Consider the following 26,116-nt stretch of genomic DNA (forward strand, 5'->3'; position numbering starts at 1 on the left):
TTTGAAGCTTCTCCTGCAGAATAATTTTATAGACCGTCTTTCAACAAGCTCACTTGCCTACTTGTGCACATATACTGACTCTTCACATGCGTCATTTCCGTGTTTTTCATACGTCCGTAGCTTTTGATAAAATTATTAGCCCCGTAAAATGGTGGTCCGATGTTTTGTGAATAGGTACTTCGTCTTGCCATGCTACTGATTTTATGGCGTTGTGTATTTTTCAACAGTGCTAGATGGCAAACTACATTTGTAGACTATCCATTTGTTTAGTCGCTGCTGGCATTTGTAAACTCGGAAGAGCTACATGAAAAACAAACGTATTTAACCGATAAAGTGAGTACTATAGTCCCCAAGTAACAAGTTGATCTCAGACGTAAGCCAGTGGACAAAATTCTCAACGTTTTAACCACTTGTGTGATGATCGACTTACATAATCTCTGTGAATGCTACATTATCAATTATAAATGTTTTGTTCAGAAATCCTTAACACATTTTTGAGTTCAGTATCAGTAGCACTGATGTGAAAAAATGTCAGCGGACAGTGTGCATACATATGGCGAAACATTTTGACTTATATTTTGGTTCATTTTCTGTATTTGGTGCCCGAACTAGCAGCACGAGTTGACTGACGACCATTCTAGGTTAATAGAAAGTTTTTAATGAAGGCTCTAGTTTTTTAAAAAGATTGTCAATAAGGATTCGACTGAGATTAGTGTATGAGATCTTTCTGTTTACGTCGCTATAGGGTTACATATAGGACAAAAAAACAAATTGACATATATTTTCAAGCTCATAGGCATTGCAGAGCCTCGAGAGGTTTATCAAGAATATCCGCAATCATCATCTGCCTCAAAAGGCTTACAGTATTCTTAATCGTGAATGTTTGATTGTGGTTGTGCTGAGCAGTGCAGTAGATTTGTCCTTTTTTAAGTGGCTGTATCTCGCGAAAAACATGCTAAAACTAAATTCAGACATCACAAAGGTCATTCTAGTGAGCTGTCCTTATTAAAAGATTATTGCCTTTTACGTGAGATCCTTGCGATAAATTTAGCTCTGTTCTATAGCCGCGCCATACAGTCCTCGGTTCTATTTTGCATTGCATACAGCCACTTGCTGCATATTACCGTATCTAAGGTCGCTGGTATGTGGCGTTGGCTCTACAATGTTGAATAGCAACTATTACTAAGACATTGGCCAAAGAAGAAGGTTCTTACCGGGGAGGTATCAACGGTGCACCGCAGTCGTCTTTGTCGATGGCGCATTTTCCCGTGTCCCTAGATATGAGGCGCAAATTAATGCAGTCACACATGGTGCCTACAATGGGGCACTCTTGTTGGTTGTCGTCGCACACGCATGGCGCGCAGTGATGTTCTTTGTCTGCCGTCGGGATACTAGGCAAAATAATGAAGAGATTGCAATAAGAAATACATAATATAGGTAACGCCCGAATACAAAAAAAATGTGTTGGTTGTTGCATGTTGTCTAGCGCATATGACAGACTACCATGGATTTTATATCTCGCGAAAAAAAGTGTCAAATGCATGTGAGAACAATGATAACGCTACATTGAAGTATACAAACCAAGTTTAGTGCTGTAGGAGCATCCCCTTTAGATGTACTTACAGTGATTGCGTCGCATTTATTACGTTCATCGCTCATCACGAAGAGCGTGCGCAGGCGAAGAATGGACGTCTAAAGCGATGAGCGAGACACTGGGCTTCACACATTCCGCAAGCAGCACACCTCGCCTGGCGTGCTAGCTGGAGTGACATCATCATCATCAGGTGAGGAGTGGGCGGTAGTTGAACTTGCTTTCAATTGTGCTTGCGCAGAGAAGAATGCTGAGATATATTTGAAGCCATGCAGCAAGTACCTTGTGTAACTCGTTCAGTGCCGTCTATATGGCTTGCCGTCTATATGGCGTGTATGTCACTCTGACTGGTAATTTCCATAATAAATGAAATGGTTATTAATCGAACATTTATTAGCGTTTATAAAGCTTACCATCGTATACTAGAGAAAATGTTCTGGAAGAACTTAGGCGAAGAGAATTAAATGATACCATTATATCGGTAACGTATCCCACAGCACAAAAGCGCAATTTTCGAAATAAGTGAAGAACGAACAGTACAGAGGTTAAGATGTTAAGATATCATTAACACCAACAACATTTTTTGTTTGTTTTGAGCCAATTTAAACAGCAGAAATCTAGCGAAAAGAAATGGTTTAAGCACATGGAGTTGTAAATGAGGACTAAATGACCCATGCGTTCATTTGAAAGTAATTTTTTTTGGTGGGATCAAAGAATCGTTGCTTAAAATCTGAAGGTTAACAGTTGGAAAGGGTACTCATATTGTGGTGTTTGTTTTCGGTTTGTATCCTTTTCGTATCACGCTTAGCACCAAATGACTCATCGCCACCTTTAGCAGTGACGCAGCTTCACTAAGACCAGCAAGAAAGGCGGGAAAGAACCGAAAAACAGACGGGGCGTCTACAAAATGCAGCTCCATGAACCTTGCAAACACAATTCTGAGCAACATCTCCCTCGTCCTTTGAATAAGGCAATTTTATGACGTCTCAAGCCCAATACTCAAAAATGCCTATGCAGCCTTAGAGATAAGCTGCTGGGCTGGTTGGTCAATTTGATTGCAGTTAGTGTAGTTATAGGTGGAAAGCTGGAAAGAAGGCGATGCCGAAGAAAAAACGGAAGCAATATGCAGTGACTAAATAGAGTCGGGTGATATTGCTGCCAATAATTGCGGCTCACAATTAATTGTGGAGTAAATTGAGATTGAAAATGTGCACAACGCAAACATGAAAGTGCCTTCGATTAAGTCAGGCATTTACCAATCGCATGAGTTTAGAGAAGAAAGGAATGAGGGTTCGAAGCATGTTTCGGGATTGTAAACCAGCAGTATCCCACCTACAAAGTTTACTACCCTAAGCAATTAACAGCTTGATATATGAAAACACTTTACTGTGGGGTTAAATATTGTAGATTTTAAGGTAGCCGCAATTTTTTGTAACGCCGGAATGTTTTGTTTTTAGAATCTACAATAAAAAACTGAAGTGCCTGATATTTTCTTGAATCCAAATAATAGTTTGCTACAAATGAGAAGTTTTATTTGCGATTTGATATGTTTACCACCGCAACAACGGTATTGTACTAATGCCGCTGAGTATAAGGCAAGTATTTTCAAGTACACTGCAGTATAAATAACATGCACCTTTGCTGCAGGCATTGTTCCTGCTCAACATCGCAACTGTTAGTATTGCATTCGCTTTATACAGGGTGTCCCAGCTATCACGCAGCACGAGTTAAAAAGAAAGGAACGGCGTGTAGCGAAGCAAACCTAGTGCACATTGTTTCCAGTACATTGGAGTAGCCTCCAGTAATTTCTTCATTACTGAGATTTAATTAAGTAATTGTAATTTTTTATCTAACTCGAGAAGTACTGTCCTAATTATCAAAGTGTCAATGAGAAAGCTGTAGAGCAACATGAAAAACTCCCGATACAGCTTTCTGTTGCTCAATACGTGCTACATAAATTTGCTTTTCCGGGCGTGAAAGAAGCCCGCAAATACACGCAAAGTGCCTCGAGCGGCCAGTCACGCGGCAATTTGATCTGCAATTCCATTTGCACTCTTGATGGTCGCATGCGTATATTTGAATGTAATTGTGTAATCCTTTCGGCGCACGCGTAAACTAACAACGCCAAGCTTTCAGGGCAAACTATAGCCTTAAACGAAAGATGGCACTGCATCACAGCGCTCACAATACATGCAGTGTAGCGTAAGGTGCTACTTCCTTTCTGGAGTACGCTCAGGAGCCACTGTCCTTGATCGTCACAAGGATGTGCAGGTAAGCAATGAATTAGTTTGATGGTGCTGTTCGCGAGCGCAAGTTTGCTGCTCACAACCGACCAGTGCAAAAGAGTTCAGCTGTAAGAACGAAGAAAAATCTACCCCCTACATTGCCCGCAGGAGTTGTTTCCTTGCGAACGGCAGACTCTGCACTTGAAGCTGAATTTTATTCTACTTTGTGGCTGTTTATATTTGATGTCGTATTTGCGAAAACGTCTTCAAGCTTCTCAAACAGAACCATTTTTTGAACGCTCTTTCAGCAGGTAAACTTCCTGACTTGCGTACAAAAAAAAAATGCAGGACGATTAAGCTTCGCCTTTCAGAGGGGAACGCGATAGCATTATCCGGCCCCGTTCGCCCCTTTTATTTATGAGTAGACTTCACTGCAACTCACAACGTGGGAAAGCCAGCTCACATAGACCAAGCTTACACCAATCCCCTTAAAGGCGGCTTCAATTTCAAACACAAATACATTGCTGGGAAGAAATTTTTACAGGGCTGGTATAAGCCGTCTTATATCAAAATGTAAAGGCCCTAGGACCTTTTTTGTTATTTTAATAATTGTTTGCGGTTGTCCCGAGGTGCGCGCTTGTCCAAATTTGGAGGACGGTTTAGCATTAAAGATCCCTGAATGCGTGTCAGGCTTAGATGTAGTTGTGGATGTATCCCGGCAACTGCAGCTCTCTGTTTTACATTGAAGCTGTATACCTCTCGCTGGTTGGAAAATTTTGTGACGTAAACAGAAAACGTCAGGTTAACTATTGAAGGCAAACGGCATATCTTTCCTTTGCATACAGCACACACACACACACACACACACACACACACACACACACACACACACACACACACACACACACACACACACACACACACACACACACACACACACACACACACACACACACACACACACACACACACACACACACACACACACACACACACACACACACACACACATACATACATATATATATATATATATATATATATATATATATACACACTTGGTGAGGTCACCACGCTTTCATTATAAAAGGGAGACCCGGTTAGCAACTCATTCAGTTCATTCTAAGACCGCCATGGGTAGACCACGGAAATTAAAGACACCGGATGAACAGCGTGACTACAATAGTCGACCGTGTGTGGTGTTTGATACAGCTTCGCTGGACATTCACGTTCGCAGGGAGGGATGACGGCCTATTTTTTTCCACCTTCGCCTCTGCGCGCCACTACCGTTTTACGCTGCCAAGGACGCGAGTGCCATCTGGATGGGGTTTTCGCCAGTAACCTACCTTAGCGTGCCGCTGTTGTTATGGTATAAATGCTGGAAAAGGAGTTTGTGTTTGACTTTCCTCGTAATAGATTTATGTTTTATACTACATTCAAATTACAACCCGACGCTATCATGTCTGTGGGTTGTAGTTTAGTCGTGGTTTACGATTTTTCTGACTGATTTTACTTTGAGAAATTCAATTCTTGTTCACTAACGCCTTGCGCCACGCGGAATGCCTGTATGGTCGTGGTGGCTCGGGGTGAATTACTGCGCCACGAACGCCGATGCCGACGCCGGCGCCGACACCGACGCCGGATTTTCTGCGACATGGGCCCCTTAACGCTGTCACGTTAATACTGATTCTTCTCTCGTTCAACATGCGTCACTTCCATATTTTTCAATCTTCTGTAGTTTTCGATTAAATAATTAGCCGTATAAAAATGCTGGCACGACTTTCATGATGTATTTTACCTCCCCACAACAAGAAAAAATAGCAGTCTCCCGGGAAAATCTACGGGCGCGGTGGTCGGCTACGCTGCTCAGCTCAGAACTCCAAGACCAACTTTGGGCCGTCCAGCGAGCCATGGATGCCGTGCGGGAGCAACAGCACCCAGTGACCATCTAGGCAGCCCCAGGCCCGGGCCTCCCAATCACCGGATTTCAAATAAAGTTATGTCGCTCGCTCGCTCATGTTTCATGAGTATCTACTTTGCATTGCGACGGTGTTGTGTATTTTCCACAGCGCTTGGTGGCAGAATTTACTGGCAGGGTTTTCATTTGTTTAGTTCTTGCTTGCTTTTTGTAAACTAGGATAAACTACAGCAACCGCAAACTTGTTTGAGCGATAAAAGGAGTGCCCAGTCCGCAAATAATAACTTGATACGAGACGGAAGCCAGTGCACAAAATTCTTAATGTTTTAGTTACTGGTGTGGTAATCTACGGGATCTCTGTGAAGTATAGATCAACAGTCATAAATGTTTATTTATGAAACCTAGCCACATTTGGCAGTTCGGTCTCAGTAGCACTAATGTCCAGAAATGTGAGCACACAGTGTCGATACATCTGGGGAACATTTTGATTCATATTTTGGCTTCGTTCTGGTTTTGTTAACCGAATTTACAGCACGAGTCAACTGGCGATCATTCTAGTTTAATAGAAAGTTTTAATCAGTAGATTCTATCTATTCAACAAGATTTTCATTAAGGCTTCGAGATAGGCTAGACAGTATGATACCGTGCCGTTACTGATGTATACTGTGAAACAAAGGACGAAAAAGAAACTGACATACATTTTGAAGCTTGCAGATATTGTTGAGCCTTGAATGACTTATCAAGAATCGCCATGTTAAGTGTAGTGCCGTGACCTTATCAGTGTTGTGTATGTGCGTGGACTGTTTGACAACTCTCGGGACATGTGAATGAAGAAAGAAGAAGCAGAAAAAGGTGAGACAGGGGCAGCTTGCGCGCTTGGCAGCGGTCAAAAAAGAAACAAGATAAAAAAATGTCACAGTTTCGCTCTAAGGGCGAAGCAATGAATGCGATAGCAACACAGTAATGTCATACGAAGTAAGGTGAGCGGCTTTGGTAGCAATATGAATTGTAGTAAACATGAGCTGATTAAGCAAGCAGGTGTGCTGCGGCGTAAGTAGACCGACATGAAGAGAGACTCGATGACCACGAGAAGGCGCGTGTAAAACGGTGGTGTTGATGAGAAGTGCTTCCCGTGGGCAGCGCGTGCGAAGGGACACACCTGTAGCGCTCACTGCCGATCCGGGCAGCATTGCATGTGTCAGGTGCGTTGGAAAAAGTGGCCCGACTATTACTAACTGAATGAACAAGCGTGGTGTAAGCGCGCACAAACAAACATGAATAGATCAAACTGAATGACTGCAGACGACTGTCAAAACGCTGGCAGCAAGCGCATACGCCACAGCGGGCGAAGGTACGTGTGGTCTATCGCTTCAACGGAAACAGAGGGGGCTCGTGACTTGGAAGACGCAGGACCAGTGCGCTGTTCCGGGAGCTACTGCCACGGTACCTGAGGCGGCCCTGAGGTCAACGCGCCTGCCTGTCGGTGCAGACGCGGAGTGGTGCCTGGTGTGACGCCGTTTGGAGCAGGCCTGGCTGCTGCCTGCTCGTAGCCGCCTGTTGGAGCAGCTTCAGGCTGTGTCCGGGGCGAGGCCTAACCGATGCCTTTGCGTTGAGGCCGCCTCTTGCTCGAGGTGGCACGTGAAGTTGTGGCGGTGGAGGCCACCCGCCCGACACCCGTTCGAGTGCTCTGGCCACGGTAATGCAGCCGTGGGCCGTCGCCTGCCTCATCTGATGACCCGTGCTGTCATCTTGCCTTAGCTCGCCTCCCACGAGGGTCATCGTGCGTTGGTTCATCAACAGAAATCGTCGCAACTGCTCAGACGACCTACCGCCGATCGACGACATTAGGACTAAACCCGTGAGACCTACTTGCTCTTCTCTTGAACGCTACGCGTAGGACCTCGTGTAGACGTGTTTGTTGTACGGACTTTTGCTCTGTATTCTGTGTTTAGTGCTTGTCTTGTCGCAGTCCTATCATGTTAGATAAATGTTCGTTTACATCCGTTCGTGCGTCTCTGACGTTCATTACCACCTGACTGCACACAGACATATGTGTCGAACTATTCCATCACATTAGCGCCTGCTTAAGAAGAATTACGCTTTTCTGAATCGCGAATTTTGTATTCGTGGTTGGACTAGGCAGTGCCACGGATTTGCATTTTTTCAATGGCGACTGTATCGTCCGAAATACACGCTCAAACTCAACTGAAGCATCACCTAAAGAAATTCTAGTGACCGATGTTTATTCACGAAAAAATGAAGCACTTTTACTGTTAGGTCCTGCGAAAAGTTTAGAATTGTGATATAGCCGAGCCATAAGATGCTCACTACTTTCTTGCATCGCATTCAGCGGCTTGCTGCAAATTACCTTAACTAATGCCGATGGTATTAGGCGTCTGCTTTGCAATGTGAAATAGCAACTACTACTTAGACACTGGGTAAAGCTGAAGGCTCTCACCGTGGAGCAACGAGCAGTGCACCGCAGTCGTCTTTGTTGACGGCACATTTTTCCGTCTGCCTGAACTTGAGGCGCCCATTAACACAGTCGCATATGCTGCCGACCATAGCGCACATTGGTTGGTTGTCAGAGCACTGGCACGGAGCGCAGTGATCTTCTTTGTCTGGCGTCGGGATACTAGGCAATAAAATGAAGAGATTGCAATCAGAAATAAATAAAATAGCCAACGCTCGGACACAAAAATAAATGTGTCGGTTGTTGCGTATTTGTCTAGCGCACGTGAAAGCCCGCCGTGGATTTCATATCATGCGAAAGAAGTGTGAAATGCACCTCAGAATAGAGCACTGCACGGGCTCGGGCTTACCCGAAAGCCCGAGCCCGGCCCGGCCCGTGGGCCGGGCCGGGCCGGGTAGAGGAGTTTTTTCACGGGCTCGGGCCGGGCTCGGGCACGGCGTGACCGGGCTCGGGCTTTCTGCGAGTTATTCTCGGGCTTCTCAACTCTGAAAAACATGCATTTTTCGGTCTCGGGCAGGGTTCGGGCCGGTTTTGAGTCGGGCTCGGGCTTAAGGTAAAGGGGTGGCGGACCGGGCCGACTCAGAACATTTATAATGCCAGATTGATATATACAAGCCCAATTTAGAGCACCCAATTTAGACGTGCTTGAAGTGATTGCGTCGCAGGTATTACTATCATCACGCATTCACGAAGAGCGTGCGCAGGTGAACAATGAACGTCTAAAGCGATGAGCGAGATGTTGGGCTTCGTACATGCCTCAAGCAGCACGCCCCGCCTGGCGTGGTAGCCGGATTGACATCTCCAGGTAAGGAGTGGGCGGTAACTCAACTTGATTTCAACTGTGCTTGTAGAGAAGACCCTTGAGATAAACTTGGAGCCATACAGGAAGTATCTAGTGTATCTCGTACACTGTAGCCTATATCGCTCGCTAGTACATGCCACTCTGACTCACAATTTATATTTTAAATAAAATATTGTTAAAGGAAACAATTATTAGCGTTAGGAAGCATACCACCGTATACTAGAGAAAATGTTGCGGAAGAACTAAAACGAAGAGAATTATTTGATACTATTCAAACCCGCCGTGGTTACTCAGTGGCTATGGTGTTGGGCTGCTGAGCACGAGGTCGCGGGATCGAATCCCGGCCACGGCGGCCGCATTTCGATGGGGGCGAAATGCGAAAACACCAGTGTAGTTAGATTTAGGTGCACGTTAAAGAACCCCAGGTGGTCGAAATTTCCGGAGTGCCCCACTACCGCGTGCCTCATAATCGGATCGTGGTTTTGGCACGTAAAACCCCAGAATTTTAATGATACCATTGTATCCCTACACGTACACTACAGCACAAGAACGCAGTTTACGAAATAATAACGAACAGTAAAGATGTTAAGATTTTAGGCTATGGTAAGGCCAAACAAATTTCCTTACGGTTTTTGGCGAATGACTTTAAACTGCAGACAAACTATAGAGAAGCAATGTTTTAGGCAAATCAAATTGAAGATGAGGACAATTTGAGCCATGTTTTGGTTTGAAAGTGATTTTATTTGTGGGATGAAAGGACAGCTGCTGAAAATCTGAAGGTTATTTATTGAATAGCGTACTCATATTGCGAAGATTTATTTCGTTGTGCATTCTTTTCGTAGACGCTTATAGGAGTAAATGACCGCTTGCCGTCTCTAACGGCGTTGCGGCTTTCCTCGAACCAGCAAGAAAGCCGGTAGAGAACCGAAAAATCAATGGGGCTTTTCCAAAATGCAGCTCCATGAACTTTGAAAACGCAATTTTGAGCAACATCTTCCTCGTCCTCTGAATAAGACATTTTTATGGCGCCTCAAGCCGAATACTCAAAAATGCCTATGCAGCTGTAAAGATAAGCAGCTGTGCTGGCTGCTACTTTTGGTTCTAGTTAATGTAGTCATAGGTGGAAAGTTGGAAAGAACGCTATGCCGAAGGAAAAGCAGAAGCAAGATGCAGTGACTAAATGAAGTCGGGTGACGTTGCTGCCAATAAAAGTCGGGCTCCATGTTGAGCAGTATTGTGGATCACGTTGACATAGGCAATGTGCATCACGCAAATATGAAAGTGCCTTCGGTTAATGCAGACATTTAGCAATCGCATGATTAGAAAGAGGAAAAAAATGAGGGCTGCCAGACATGTTTCTCGTATATAAACAACCATTATCGCGCCTACAATGGTCGACTACCTTAAGTCATTAACATTTTGACGTACGAATATAGTATACTGCCGTTAAAAATGGCCAATTTTATACTAGCTACAATTATTTGTAAATCAGAATGCTCTATTTTAAAAAAACTTCAACGCTAAAAAAACTGAAGTGCCTTCTATCGTCTTGTTGGCCAATAAGGGTTCGCGACAAATCGGAAAGTTTATTTGTGCTTTGGTACGTTTACCAACTCAACAACAATACTGAACGAATGTCACTTAGTATAAGCCAAGTAGTTTCAACTACTCTTGAGAAGAAATAAGACGCATACTTGCTGATTGCATTCTTCATGCTGAAAATGACATTCGCTGTTTATATGGAATACATTGTGCAATTGAAATGTTCTACTTCTAGAACGACTATTAGGCAAAAGTCATGGATGGCATTCTTGTTTTTATATCTCATACTTTTATTAATATATGAGGTAAATGAATCATCTGCTGTCAGCCATGGTGTCACCTTTAAAGCCTCATAGCCGGCTTCTGTCTGGTGATGGAAATTATGGCTTGTAATTCCCGCTCGAAGCGGCACAGTATGAACATTTGAGAATATATTCTTCACCTTGGTAATTATGAAAAGTAGTTTCTGTAGTTATTCTGGACCAATACCAAGAAAGCTAAACAGGCACCGGCAATTCTGAATAGCCTCATTTTGGTATTTGTTGTCGATAATAAAAGTGCTAAATATCACCATGAGCTCATTTTTGACGTACGCCTGAGTGGTAATAATTATTAGTGAGGACCTTTCATTTTAATATAAAACAATGTGTTAGAGGCAAGAAAGTTTAATATTCTGATTGAACAACAGCCCTTGACATTTTTTTAGAGTAGTGTGCTTCTGACAGAACCATAATAAGTGTCAAGGTTCTCATTACCAGATATGTTACGAAGGAGAAATTTCTACCCTATGCATAAATATGTGTACTTTCGACCGTTTTAGTCTCAATGCTCTACGATTGTAACTTATGGTTACCGTTGGTCATGACTGCAAGGGTTTAGTTTTTAAAATGCTTGTTTTCAAATGGTCTTGTTTAGATCAATGGCCTATTTTTTCAAAGACCCATTGCAATGCTTCAGTGTCATGGGCGCTAGCGATTTTTCTAAATTGCTGAATGCATGTTGCTACTGATGTCGTTTACCTATATTGAAATAATACTGCTGCATATATTGTGCTTTACGTCATTCCGGAGGTTAGATGATTTTGCTGAAATAATAAATTGGGAAAACAATCAGGTCATTGCGCTTGATATTCAGGGCAGCGAATACTATAATGAAGTGCTCATGAAGCACTTTGTCTGAAGGTTTTGTAAAGTGCACCAATAAAACATTGATCTTGACTTTGACATGAATGGCACCGTGCATATCAGCATCGACCTCGAATAGTAATTGAGCCTCACAAGAACTGTCGCTCAGAGACCTATATTAGTGAGAAATGTTTTCATCAATGAGTAAGTCATTATACTGAAAAGCCGACTCCACAGGTGTGCGAGCTATGCTAGTTAGTGATGCTGGTATGTGGTTAAAAATAATGTCCAGATCACAGGTTTTCCCAACTACAATTGCACGAGCAATAGCACAAGCGTCTAGTACCCATCTGGTTTACGTTGAATGTTTCAAGGGTGTTGTCAGCATATAGCAAAATACAAGCTCAGCTTTCTCAAAGTGCGTTGTAATGATGCCGTCTGCGTAACGTGTATAATAACTGGGAAGTTTATGAATGGCTGATACGATGTTGCTTCAGATGTATAATTATACATTTCTGCATGAGCAAGGTTTGTAAGGATGATGGGCGGAATGCAAACTTTAACGAGCTAGACTTTTTGTCTCTTCCCCAGTTTTGAGGTATTTGTTTTCCTAGAAATTTGTTTCTAATAGAGAGAGTAGGTGCACCTTATATATTATATATATATATATATATATATATATATATATATACCAGGACTACGCGTTTCATACGCGCGTGAGTTCACTGTAGACAGAGTGTTTTCTTATTATTCACAGATTATAAAAATTTACGATGTGAAAGCAGCGCAGTTAGTGTTATGAGAGTAGTAGCTTGCGGCTTGCAAAATAAGATTTTGTACATTTGATGGTCATATACATTTAATGTATAGGGTAACAGGGTAGTCCTTAGGTCGCACACGTCAAACAGCAATGCAAGGCTTTACGGGTAACTGTAGCCTTAAATATAACACGGCACTTCATCACAACGCTCACAATACTTGTTGCCTAGCGTATACGGTGCGTTTTCCTTTGATAATTGAGCTCGATGTGGTAATTGAGCTCTATACATAGCCGCGCCAAATGGTGCTTATTTCTCTGTTGCATTACAACCTCTTGCCGCCTATATTACCGTATCTAATGCCGCTGGTGTATGGCGCTGACTTTACAATGTTAAATAGCAACTACTACTTAACGCCGGCCAAAGCAGGAGGTTCTTACCGGGGAGGATTGATCAGTGCACCGCAGTCGTCTTTGTCGATGACGCATTTTCCCGTTTCCCGAGATATGAGGCGCAAATTAACGCAGTCGCACATGGTGCCGAGAATGGGGCACTCTCGTTGGTTGTCGTCGCACTCGCACGGCGCACAGTGATGTTCTTTCTCTGGCGTCGGGATACTAGACAATAAAATGAAGAGATTGCGAACAGCAATACATAAAATAGCTTACGCTGGGAGAAAAAAAGTAAATGTGTTGGTTGTTGCGTAATGTCTGGCGCATACGACAGCCCACCTTGGACTTCATATCTTGCGAAAGAAGCGTGAAGTGCACGTGAAAACATTCATAACGCCATATCGATATATACAAACAAAGTTTTGTGCTGTAGGGGCATCCCCTTGAGATGCGCTTACAGTGATACCTTCGCAGTTATTACTTTCATTGCTCATCGCGAAGAGCATGTCCATGTGAAGAATGGACGTCTAAAGCGATGAGCGAGATATTGGGCTTCCTAGAGGCCGCAAACAGCATGCCTCGTGTGGCGTGGTAGCCGGAGCGACATCATCGTCAGGTGAAGAGTGGGCGGTAGTTTAAGTTGTTTTCAACTACGTTTGTAGGGTAGACTCCAGGTATATATTTCGAGCCATAGAGCAAGTAGTTAGTGTACTTCGTAAAGTGTAGTGACTATGGCTGTGACTTTAAATGGCTTTAGTGAATCTCACATTGACTCGCAATTTATATTTTAATGAAATGATGAACAAGCGAACAACAATTAGGGTTGTGGATTTCGTACCATTCTATAATAGAGAGAATATTCTGGAAGAAGTAGGCGAAGAGATTTAAGATGGTACCAATGCATCCGTCACGAAGACTACATCAGAAAAACGCAATTTCGGATGTAAGTGAAGAAGGAACAATGCAGAGATTATGACGTTAGGCTATGGTTAAGACTAACAATATTTTTTAGCTTCGTGAAGAATGAGTGTAAACAGCGAACTATGGAGAAGCAGTGTATTGAGCATATCATGTTGACGATGAGGAATATCTGAGTCATTTTTTCTATTGAAAGAAATTTCATTTCTGGGATGAAAGGAGAGCTGCTGAAACTCTAAAGGTTAATAGTTGTATAGGGTACTCATATATTGTGATTATTTATTTCGTTTTGCATTCTTTTCCTATAACGCATAGGAGTAAATGACCCATCGCAGCCAGTAACAGTGATGCGGCTTCACTCAAACCAGTAAGAAAGGCGGAAATGAACCGAAAAACAAATGGGGCTTTTTCGAAATGCAGCTCCATGAACCTTGCAAACGCAATATCGGATTATTGAATATAGGAGTATATGGCATATGGATTTTAATAGGGTTGTGTAAATGAAATATATCACTTCTTTGACTTATTTTAACAGGATTCTCATTTTTACATCTCCTAATTTTTATACATATGAGTTATCATCAATGATCCGCATTTAGCCATGGCCTCACCTTTTAAAGACCTCATGGCCGTCTGGTGTTCGAAAAGTCATGACTTAAAATTCTTGCTAGTAATCCCTGCTCGAAGTGGCACCAGAGTGCCACGAGACAGTGAAGAGGCTGCTACGAAGACGACGGCGACGAAGTGGCCAGAGGCGCGCGACATTTGAGAATATATTTTTCATCTTTGGGGACGGACGGACGGAAAATACTTTATTGATAGAAGCACCTGCGAGGTTGCCGGCCCGGACTCAGGTCACCCGGGCATAATGTGCGGTGAGGCATAGCCTTTCCACCGCTGCCCGGGCCCGCTGGATTGCTCATAGTTGGTCGTGTAGATCTGAACTAGTCAGAGCGCTTAGGCCATTGCTCCTCGAGAAGGTCCGGTTCTATGTTGTCCTCTCTGTATATTGCTCTGATCTCTGTGCATTTTCATAAGACGTGTTCTATGTCTGCGTGTTCGTGCTAGCAGAGCATGCAGCTCGCTTCTGGGTATTGTGTCGAATTTACTCTGTTTAAGTGTACTGGGTTTCTGAAGGTTCTGGTTTGCAACCTTCTCCAATCTGTTTCTTGAGATATGTCTAGTTGTTTGTGCGGTTATTGGTATGCTTCTCTTTGTTTCTTATAGTGTGTCAGTACGTCGTGGTGCGTGACTAGTCTGTATCTGTCGTCCTGTATCGCTACTTCATCGTCGTCGCCTCCTCCGTCTTCCCCATCACCTCCGCCGCAGTCCTCACCCCCTCCGCGGGGGGTGCGGGGTGTCGGGCCGTCACTGTCGAGCCACGGTGGGTTAGTTCTCGCGCGACTCGGCGGGCCTTCTCGTTGAAGTTGGGAGGGGTGCTCGGGTCTTCTGTGGTTACTTCCTCCATGTGTGCCGGGATCCATTTGAGGTATTTGGGCGTGATTTTGCCATTCTTAAAGTCTGCTGTTCTGCTGTTCTGCGCGAGTATATACATTAGTTTAGACTCGTGCAGCAAACATTCACCTAAAATTAAAATAGCAAGCATAGTGTAATGCACAGACCATGCAAACCTGTAAATACCTTACTGGATGACCTCGAGCACTCGCTTTCACAACGCAAGCATTATGAAGAACACCGGCAGCGGAGGCGAATGGTTCGTACAGCCGCGCGATTCACCGCAACTCCGAAAATTAGATTCATCATCATTATCTGCCTATTTTGATGTCCGCTACAGACCGACTCTGTCAGTGATCTGCAATGACCTCTGTCTCTTAAGTCTGCCACACTAGGGGCGCGGAAAGGCAGCCTGGCAAGGAAGACCGCGCGCATGAAGTTAGCAGCCATCCCGGCTACGCCCTTTATCATTGCACCTACCAATGATTACCAACAATAAGATATGGCACGCGGGCCACATAAGCGTCAGCCGCGCACAGTCATTCACAGCTGCGGCAGAGCTATAGAAAAAGAGTGTGACGCAACGAGAAATGCACCAAAGTCTAACAGGCGAAACATGAAGAAACAATAAGAAGTGTGGCATGTATTTGGGTGAAATGAGCGCATCTGAGGTTGCAGTTGAAATAAAAATATTAAGTTGGTTAGGAGAGAAAATTTTATCTTTAGAACATATAACCCGTGACATATCAGAGTATAAAATAGTTACCAAGCCAAGTGCAATACGGGTCGCAAATGTCATAGGATGAAGTGTAACAACGTGACAAAATCTGCAGGCATCAAGTGGTAACTCAAGATCATTTGGTAGAGCCGTTTTTGCAGTAGTTGACATCAGAATGACATGTAATTGTGATAATACTGATTACTTGAATGAAACCTCTGCAGTTGCTTTAGTGACATGCATCTTTGAAATAGGGTGCCTCACTTGTCAATTGCAGGCAAGCCGCATTCTTGTTCAGTAAACGCACAATTGTTGTCTTCTTTTACAAAAAGTATTCCAGCAGCGCATAAGCAGTTATTGAAATCGCATGCTTGGGCTTTTTTGGGCAAGTGCAGAATGCGCACTGGGCTTGCTCATTTGTAGCATTCCTGTAAAAGATGGACAATTGAACTTGTTTTTTTTTGCTCATACCACACGTGCAATATGAAGAACAAAAAAGTTCATATGATCTACACGGCTAATGCAGCTATACCGAAACTTAACCGAAGTACATGAGTGTTTTATCATAGTGCATAGGCACTGCACGTTATACGCTTAAGTAACAAAATATTGAACCAAACAACTGCGATGGGTGTTCGGTTTCTACGCGGAGATGGTAAACAGACCGTGGGACGAAAACAATTGATGAAAGTTATGAATGATCAAATCGACAAATAGCGTCACTTTCCGTCTCGGATATGAGTTTCCTTTGGGCGCAAATACAGCAATCCGCACAACAACCTTCAGTGAAACACGCTGCCATTGTTAGAAGCCAATGTAAACATGGAAACATTTCTACGAGCGAGGATCCGTGGGCACTTACAAATTACTCCCTTGTCGTTTACTTGCTCACAAAGATGTATATATGGTGGCGTTAGACAAGTTTTTTTCTAGATTACTGTGTAGGCAGGAAAGAGAACCTGAGATACCAACATATCAGACATTTTAATGAAATCGCTCGTTCACACGTATCATAAGTAATCTTTTCAAGGGCCACCAATTGGCGTTGGCCGTTGCAAGCTCTACTGCATGCGACAGAGAACTGTTTGTATCATGGAAGCCAATTTCAATGGGCTTGTCACCTCCGTCACCTGTTTTCCATCTATCATATACCTTACTACGAGCTCCCCTGTAATCACACTTGGTGCTGCATTAGTCATAACAAGGTCGTTTCAATATCTGTAACTCTTGTACCCGGGAATTCCACTCCTCAAGAAAGCTTGTAACTCGTAGCTGCAGCTACGAGTAAACTCGTTACGATCACTGTTGTACTTTTTTGCCCTTGTCTCCATCGCACCTGTCAATAATGAAACCTTATGGGCGCATAAGCCGACACACGAAGATGCGATCTCGCATCGTTAGAAGCCTAAGTGTGCCTGAATTCCGTAAAAGAGTGAGCTGTAAGAGTGAGCTATGAGAGTGTCTTCCTAATGTTCTGTTTCCTAAATAAAAAAATTGATAATGGACATCGTAATCACAGACTCTTCGAAATAATGTGAATGCTAGGACGTGAACATTGTTTTTTATGATTGTGATAATGAGCGTTGATTAATCGAGTGCAAGAATTTAAGAACTATTAAATATTCGATTCGATTCTACTCGTATCTGGCGCTGTTCGCTTTGTGTTCGATTACGTCTCAAAAGTAACATTCGCACACCCCAGACATGCCGCTAGATGCCGAGTACGTATGCCAAACCAGCAACTGTCTTGCAAAGGCAGCTTCGGATTTCAAACTAGTGGTACCTTACAGGCACAGAATGGATTGCGACAGAAAGAATCTGCAGTTGAGGCCATCAAATGATTAGTTTAACAGTGTCACATCAAGAAATCAGAATGCATAGAAAGTTGTCCCGTGAAGCAGGACAGGGCAGTAGGCATGAATAGTATCATCACGATGGTGTCGATTGAAATAGAAATATGCTAAGCTAAAGAGGAAGGAACTGTTGCTATAAGAACGAGCCTGCAATGCGTAATTTTACTGTGCCTATTACGATCAGCTCGACGAGAACGCGGGGTACGCGCTAAAGTACTAAGCGAGCTCCGGAACAGCGCGGCCACTACCCAGGCATTATCCTATTCATTTCTCTTTGGAACCCATTCACAGCCCCCTAACCCCTGAATAAATGCAGACGATCTGTGATCTCAGGCATCTCGCCAGCGGTGGGAATGACGGAGCCCACAATCGCGCGCCGGCGCTGCCACTGCTTCAGGACGCTTATCGTCTTGTTATGCCCAACATTTTCGAAAACGGCACTTACATCACCCGGCCGACGATTCATTTCAACCTAAGGCTTGCTGAGCAGGTGCGACGGCAAATGATGTAGCACGAATTGAACTTTAATTTAATTCAATTCCGGGCTCTTACTTGTCAAAACAACGATTTGATTATGAGGGACGCCGTAGTGGGGACTCCGGAATAATGTTGACCCCAAGTGGATCTTTAACGCGCGTCCAATGCACGGGACACGGGCATTCTTGCATTTCGCCCCCGTCGAAATGTGGCTGCCGCGGCCGGGATTTCATCCCGTGACCTCGTGTTTAGCAGCGCCACACCATAGCCGCTAAGCCACCTGGGTAGTTGTGGTGCACAAAGACCTCGTTTCGCGGTTCTTCTGATGGCACGGATGTGTCCCGTAGGGTGCCTACAAGCGTCGCATCCATTTCAGCGATAGCAACAGCGCTGCCTTTTCCTCCGCTTCAGTGGTCGGTCGTGACACTAGATGCCCTTGAGCGGAGCACACCGGCGGTGTCCACGCATCCAGGTGCTCTTGTCCTGAGTCGCCAAAACAGCAGCATCGCAACCACCAGCCCGGGCGTTTGACATCCCTTCGACTCTGCCTTACCGGGTCCCACTCAAAGAAGTATGCACATCCGTTTGATGTCTTGCTTTCCTAACTGTAGGTACTCTATTATATCTACAGAAGTGCTGGAGGCCAACATCTGTCAGTCTCATGCCCTTGTGTGGCATTTCGTCGGAACTGTACATGTTGCCCATCCGGACTTACATTATTCTTCGTCACACATTTAAAAATAAGCCTTGGGTAGATCTTAAACTGTCGAATGTAAAAACAAATATGGTTGATCCCTCTTTCATAGGAATCGGTAGAACACGAAAGCGAAACGTGTCGCCACAGAAGCTGTTGCATGTTTGTTTCGTAACTCACGGTCCGCTGCATCGAAAAGTGCACGATATGCGGGTCGGCGATCATGTTGAAGGTTTGCTTGGCGCGCGGACTCCTGTAGGTGAGCGGCGTCCAGCTACCGAGTCGCTTCGGCGAAGTTACAAGCAAGGTGCGCCTAGAGCGTGCATTGACGCCCGTGGAGAGCTTTGCGCTGTGCGAATGCAGCCAATGCAGCCAACTCGTCAGCGACGATGCCATCACGTGCGCTCTCTACTTCGACTACATCGTGAGGGTGATAATGTCCATTCTTTCTGACTAAAGGTGTGCCTAGTGCGTGCATTAACGCCCGTGGAGAGATTGACGCTATACAAATGCAGCCAATTGACTCATCAGCGACGATACCATCACGTGCGCTTTCTACTTCGAAGACACCTTGAGTATGATAATATTTATTCTTTCTGACTAAAGGTGCGCCTAGAGCGTGCATTGACGCCCGTGGAGAGATTCACGCTATACGAACGCAGCCAACTCGTCAGCGACGATGCCTCACGTGCGCTCTCTACTTCCACTACATCGTGAGGGTGATAATGTCCATTCTTTCTGACTAAAGGTGTGCCTAGTGCGTGCATTATCGCCCGTCAAGAGATTGACGCTATACAAATGCAGCCAACTACTCAGCGACGATGCCATCATGTGCTGCCTCTGTACTTCGACTACATCGTGAGGCTGATAATGTCCATTCTTTCTGACTAAAGGTGTGCTTAGTGTGTGCATTAAGGCCCGTTGAGAGATTCACGCTATACGAACGCAGCCAACTCGTCAGCGACGATACCATCACGTGCGCTTTCTACTTCGACTACATCGTGAGGGTGATAATGTCCATTCTTTCTTACTAAAGGTGTGCCTAGTGCGTGCATTAACGCCCGTGGAGAGATTCACGCTATACGAATGCAGTCAACTCCTCAGCGACGATGCCATCACGTGCGCTCTGTACTTCGACTACATCGTGAGGGTGATAATGTCCATTCTTTCTTACTAAAGGTGTGCCTAGTGCGTGCATTAACGCCCGTGGAGAGATTCACGCTATACTGATGCAGCCAACTTCTCAGCGACGATGCCATCACTTGCGCCGTCTACTTCGACGACATCGTGAGGGTGATAAAAACTCCCAGGCGCCCTTAGCTATTGCCTAAGAGGCGCGAAGGCGAAAGCCTTTTAAAGCGTACTGTATTTTCACCTTAATCCGCCTCAATCCCCCTTAAATCGCCCTAAGCTACCTTAATCCTCCTTAATACATCTTAATCTACCTTACTCGTCCGTAATCCACTTTATTCGACCCTAATCCGCCTTAATCTTTCTTAATAATCTTAATTCACATTAATCGACCTCAATTCATCTTAATGCACTCTAACCCACCCTAATACTTTTTTCATCCACCCTAATCGTCCTTAAGACATCTTAATCCTTATTATTGACTGTAATCCACCTTAATCCTCCTCAATGCATCTTGATCGACCTTAATGAACCTTAAACCACTCATTATTTAACCTTGCTAATCCTTATTCATTTCTTATGCATGGCTGGAAATGCTTTGGTTCGCTTCTGGCGTTCCTTGGATCACGTGACTTTCTTAACCTCACAACGCGACCTTGAAACATAGAGATCTAAAGCTTTCGCCTTAATATCCATTATGTCTGATGCGCCTAGTGGATGCGCCTAGAGCGCGCATCTAATTGACGCCCGTGGAGCCAGCTGGGTAACGCAGCCAACTCGTCAGCGACGATCCGAACACGTGCGCTTTCTACTACGACCACATCGTTAGGTGGGTAATGGCCATTGTGTCCAACGAGAACATTTAACAGTTTGCGCCGGACTACGTTGTGGAACATTTCAAGCACATAAAGTTTCATACATTCAAAAGCATCAATCGAAAACATTTAACCAAAGCAACTATAATGCTTTCGCATTCCCACACGTAAGCAGCCTTAAGCCGTGTGTCGGAAGGGAACGAAAACAAAACAAAAAAAAACTAAAAAGAACAATATTTTTGACTGCAACGAAAACGTAACCGAAACATTATTTATTATTTTGTTCAGGAGGGAAACCGAAATATTTTTGATCAATTTTCGGTTCAAGGGGAAAGTCAGCAATCCGAAGCACCCGACGTCAGGCAACATGAGAATTAGCGCTTATCTCAGTGGTCCGAATAAATGCGTATCTCATGGCAGCGATAGTGCGAGCTATAGCCGGTCAAGCGCTCCACTAATCTAAGCCTGCCGCTCGGTACACCAGCAGATCGGGATCATAGCAAAACCCAGGGCTTGCGCGCTGAATAGCTCATCGTTTCGTTTTCTACGGGTACAACGCTTTGTTACTGAAGCTTTATCGTTCGTTTATGTTCGTTTAGATTCGTTCAAGTTCGTTTTATCGCAAAACAGCGGTCTCGCATTTCGGTGGGTATACTCGATGACCTGCTGCTTCTGAGATCCTGCTCAGTGCCTTGACTCAAGACACTGAGCATGATCTCAGAATTTATAATTCATAATAGCCTGAATACCGCGAAGCAAGGACGGCCTCACCGAGAACGAGACGACCAGTGCAAGCCCTCGTCGTCAGCCGTATCACATTCACGCTACCGTATCAAACCACGCCAGAACCGTTACTGCGCGCATAGACAAATAAATTGAGAGAAAAAATATTTGAGAAATATATTGAGAAAGCTATTCTGAAATTATTGAGAAAAATAAATACTATGTTTTTATCCTTACTTTGCTTCAAAATTTTTGCATGCGAACTGAAACCGTTACGAACCGTTACGGAACATATTTTTTTTCGTTCAGGCGCAGAACCCGAACGGAACTTTCTTCAGTGGAACGAAACCAAAACGAAAAACATTTCCTTCCGACACCCTATGCTTAAGTGCCTCTGCTGAACTTTTTAGGCTATTGATAAAACTGAAAACAAAATAATGTCTTCGTTTATTGATTCCACGTTCGACATGGGAGTTGAGTCATGTGCTTTTGATTGATGAAGTTCACGAACAAATTACGATAATCACAAGTAGATGATAACTGCCTCATTGCAATAAAATGACGACGATGATACATCCACGCGACGTGACGGTTACGACATAACGACAATGGAATGGCGATTCTGTAGCAATGAACATGTTATCAAGATTTAATTCGCTCACGACTTGTCAACTAATCTTCTTATTATTATTATCTTGGGACTTTTACAGTGTTTTCAATGTTTGTTGCTGTTTTACTTTTCATTGCAGTTGCCTTATGTTTCTCCTAATATGTACTAATGCTTTCTCCGAAATAATTGTGACTTATTTTGTATATTACCTACGTTTCACTCTATTATAACTTTTGTTATATTGTCTTGTTTTAATATGATGTATAATCTATGACCAGTGCCTGTGCGCCTGTAACCCCCCCCCCCCCCCCCCTGTAATACCCTCATAATGAGGGCCTTTGGGGGTATTTTGAATAAATAAATAAATAAATAAACACCAGAGCGCGACGATGACGGCTTGAGAGAACTTGCGTAACGACCACTGTGTGATTACGATGGCCTTACAACGGCGGCATGACGACAACCGTGTGACGTAGCTGGAATGACGACGTTGAAACGTCCGCGACAGCATCGCGACCGCGAGAACATACCATGTGGCCAAAGCTAGCAGTCAACTTGGGTCACTCAATAGACGAAAGAGGCTAGATAGAGATACTCGAAGTACCAAAAGTAGGCGAAGATCGCTGATGGCAATAAAAGCTTAAAAATATCGGTTAAGACGGGATGACCGGCAAAAAAGCAGCATCTTTTCAACGCTATTTATTGAGTGCTTAGAACGAGTATTCGAGATCATAGCCAATATGTGGAAGCTTTGCGGGTGTACATTTATCTTGGTCCATATAATGTGACGCGACGCTTATCATGAGGATGAAAATCTTTAGAAGAATAAAATAGATCACGCAGAGACTACTCATAGTTGGAATAGGGGTAAAGGAAGTATTTATGAGTCGGGAAAACGAAGCGACATGTCACGATAAAGAACGCACAGCAGATTTGCGCACTTTTAAACCACCCGTCACGCTAATCATCTACGGTTGCTACACTGAAGACAGCTCACTTAGAACTTCTTTAGATTCCACTTTCTCGACCAATAAGATTCTAAGACAATATAACCTTCTGGAGATTTTACGTGATTTGGCAGGGAGCCTCACGAACTACGAGATAGCCAATAGATCTCCTCCTGGAACTATGCGGAGATAGCGTGCTAGGCAAAGCTCCAGAAACGATGTCAACCATATAGACCGTCGCCTTCGGGGCCGAAGTTATTCTATACCCCAACGCGACAGCTTCTATTGGGCTATGCACTGTACGCCGATGACGAGCACTATTATCACGCCGACAATCCGAAATCGTGGGGAAGTATGGAAAGAAAGCTTCACTTTGAATTGGTTGTAATGCAGATGATGGGCACTGCAATGTCATCATTGTTGACATTGCAATGTCAACTTCAATACGACGCAACGAGGAATGTAACGAAATCTGAGAGGCATAACATGAAGAAACAATAAGAGGTGTGGCACATTCGCGTACTTGAGAGAAATGAGTGCACATGATTCGAAAATATGATAATTAGGTTCGTTTGGATAGATATTTTATATTGAGAACATATAAGCCGTCTCATATTAGAGTAGTAAAATAGTTACGAAGCCAAGGGAAATATGGTCGTGGATGTCAGAGGATGAAGTGTAATAAAGTGAGAGAATCCGCAGGCATCAAAGGGGAACTCAAGATCGCTTAGTAGAGCGTTTTTTGTGCAGTAGTGGACATAAAGACATCCAATCATTAGGATAGTCATAATTACCTAAATGAAACTTCTGTAGTTGCTTTAGTGGCATGCATTATATGAAATAAGAGGTCTCACCCGTCCTTTGCAGGCAAGACACATTCTTGTTCAGTAAAGGCACAGCGATGCTCTTTCTTTAGAAAAAGTCTTCCAGCAGAGCATAAGCATTCATTGATATCACATGCTGCTGCATTTCTGGGGCAAGTGCAGGTTGCGCATTTGGCTTGTTCATTTGTAGCATTCCTGTAAAAAAAAAGCCATATTTTGCCCGAAAGGCATAGCATCGATTGCCATAGCCAATTAGTAGACAGCTACACGAAATGAGGATTTTACTTTTATCAGTTGTATAAACTTGAAAATGTTCGCTTACCAACTAAATTAACAAGCATTGTGTCAGCGCGCACAGGCAAACATGAACACATTACACTCGATAACCGTGGACACGCTGTCAAAACGCTGGCGTGAGGAAGCGCGGTGGCAGCAGCGAACAAAGTGACCTTCGTACTGTTTATCGCTTCAACGCAAACTGAGCGACGAGAACGGCGCACGCACGAAGGTATAAGCCGCCTGCAAGACTGCTTTCAAGATAAGGCGCGCGCGACCATGCACGGACGCGCGAAGTACGTATTTGGTGGCTTCATAGAACGCCGCCTCACCTCCCTCCCGCGCTGCCTCCCTCCCTACGCGCTCGAGATTGAGTCGCGATCATCGCCTCCCCTCACACGCTTTCACTCGCACACGCAGTATACAGCATGCGGTGACGGTGTTATCGCCCTTGGACTTTATACGGAATACTACGGCGAAGGCGATGGCAACGACGACGGCAGAAATGCGCTTGGAATACCCATATAATTGCTAATGCATTAAAATGAACAATTTAACTTCTTTTTTTATTACACACATGCAATATCAAGAACAAAAAGTTGACATGGTCTACACGGCTAATACAGCTATGCCGAAGCTTAACCGAAGTAAATGCGTGTTTTATAAGAGTGCATGGGAATTGCGCATCACAAGCGGAGATGCCAGCATAAAGGTGCAACGTTTTTAGAGTTGGAGCACTGGCCCTAGCTGTTGTAAGGAAGGAACACGAACCACATGCTGGTGTACCTTCAGAGCGAGAGATGGCGTTATCGTAAGGGTCACATCTTCTGTCGGTATAACTCCTATCATTACAAAAGAGGCATACATCTACATTTCACACGCGCCAGTTTGGAAACGCCGGTAAACAGCCCCGTCCATGCAACGTTTATTGCTTTTGTTCTGATTACTGCTACGGTTATTGGTTGTTCCGATTACAGGTACAGTTGGAAATGCAAAAAAAAAATACCAGAAGCTTTGGCCGCATGCTCTGTGCTTCCACAAGGAAAGATGCTGGTAAAATTATGTTTGCGTTGTTCCAGAAGCCGGAAGCGTTCTTTGCGTGTTATCCTGTTCGGGCACCCTCAAGTTTAATTCACGAAATTGAACAACCAAATAGCTGCGATGGTTGTTTGGTTACTATATGGAGATGGAATACCGGCCGTGGAGCATTTTCAATTATGAAATCAGCTGATGAAGGTTAAGAAAGATCAAATCGACAGATATCGTCAGTTTCTGTCCGGATATGGGCATCCTTGGCGCGTAAATACAGGAATCCCGAGACAACATCCTTCAGTGAACCACGCTACAGTTGGTAGGAGCTTATGTAGAAAGCACATAAGCATTGCTTCGAGCAAGGATCCGGGATCGCTTACTAATTCTTCCTTTGTCATTTACCTGCTCACAAAGACACACACACACATATATATATATATATATATATATATATATATATAGAGAGAGAGAGAGAGAGAGATGGCGGCATTAAACAATCTTTTTTCTAGATTACTGTGTAGGCAGGAAAGGCAGCCAGAGTCAAGAACACATCAGCAATTTTAAATTGCTCTGGCACACGGAATATGCATGCGTGCTCCTAAGTAATCTTTTCAAGGGCCACCAAGTGACGTTGGCCGCTCAAACGCTACTCCTTTCGATGACAGCTGTTTGTACCCTGGAAGCCAATTTTAATGGGCTTGTCACCTTCGTCACCAGTTTTACCACCTTATTACCAGCTCTCTTTTAATCACACATGGTGCTGCATTAGTCATGACAAGGTCGCTTCAATACCTGTAACTCCTGCAGCCGGCACAGGT

At 44.0% G+C, this 26,116-nt stretch overlaps 1 protein-coding gene across 1 annotated transcript in view; it reads right to left on the reverse strand.

Moving 5' to 3' along the window:
• Positions 1 to 1,182: 1,182 nt before the first annotated feature.
• Positions 1,183 to 26,116, reverse strand: part of LOC125945397 (uncharacterized) — a 32,919-nt gene continuing 7,985 nt past the window's right edge. The window contains exons 3-6 of the mRNA XM_049667147.1: positions 24,021 to 24,185; positions 12,874 to 13,050; positions 8,193 to 8,369; positions 1,183 to 1,391 (exon numbers count right to left, since the gene is read on the reverse strand). Of these exons, the coding sequence (XP_049523104.1) occupies positions 1,211 to 1,391; positions 8,193 to 8,369; positions 12,874 to 13,050; positions 24,021 to 24,185 (700 nt within the window). The 3' untranslated portion in view covers positions 1,183 to 1,210. The remainder of the gene's footprint in view (positions 1,392 to 8,192; positions 8,370 to 12,873; positions 13,051 to 24,020; positions 24,186 to 26,116) is intronic.

This window comes from Dermacentor silvarum, chromosome 5 (genome assembly GCF_013339745.2).
Source record: "Dermacentor silvarum isolate Dsil-2018 chromosome 5, BIME_Dsil_1.4, whole genome shotgun sequence".
In the NCBI taxonomy this organism is placed as follows: Eukaryota; Metazoa; Arthropoda; class Arachnida; order Ixodida; family Ixodidae; genus Dermacentor; species Dermacentor silvarum.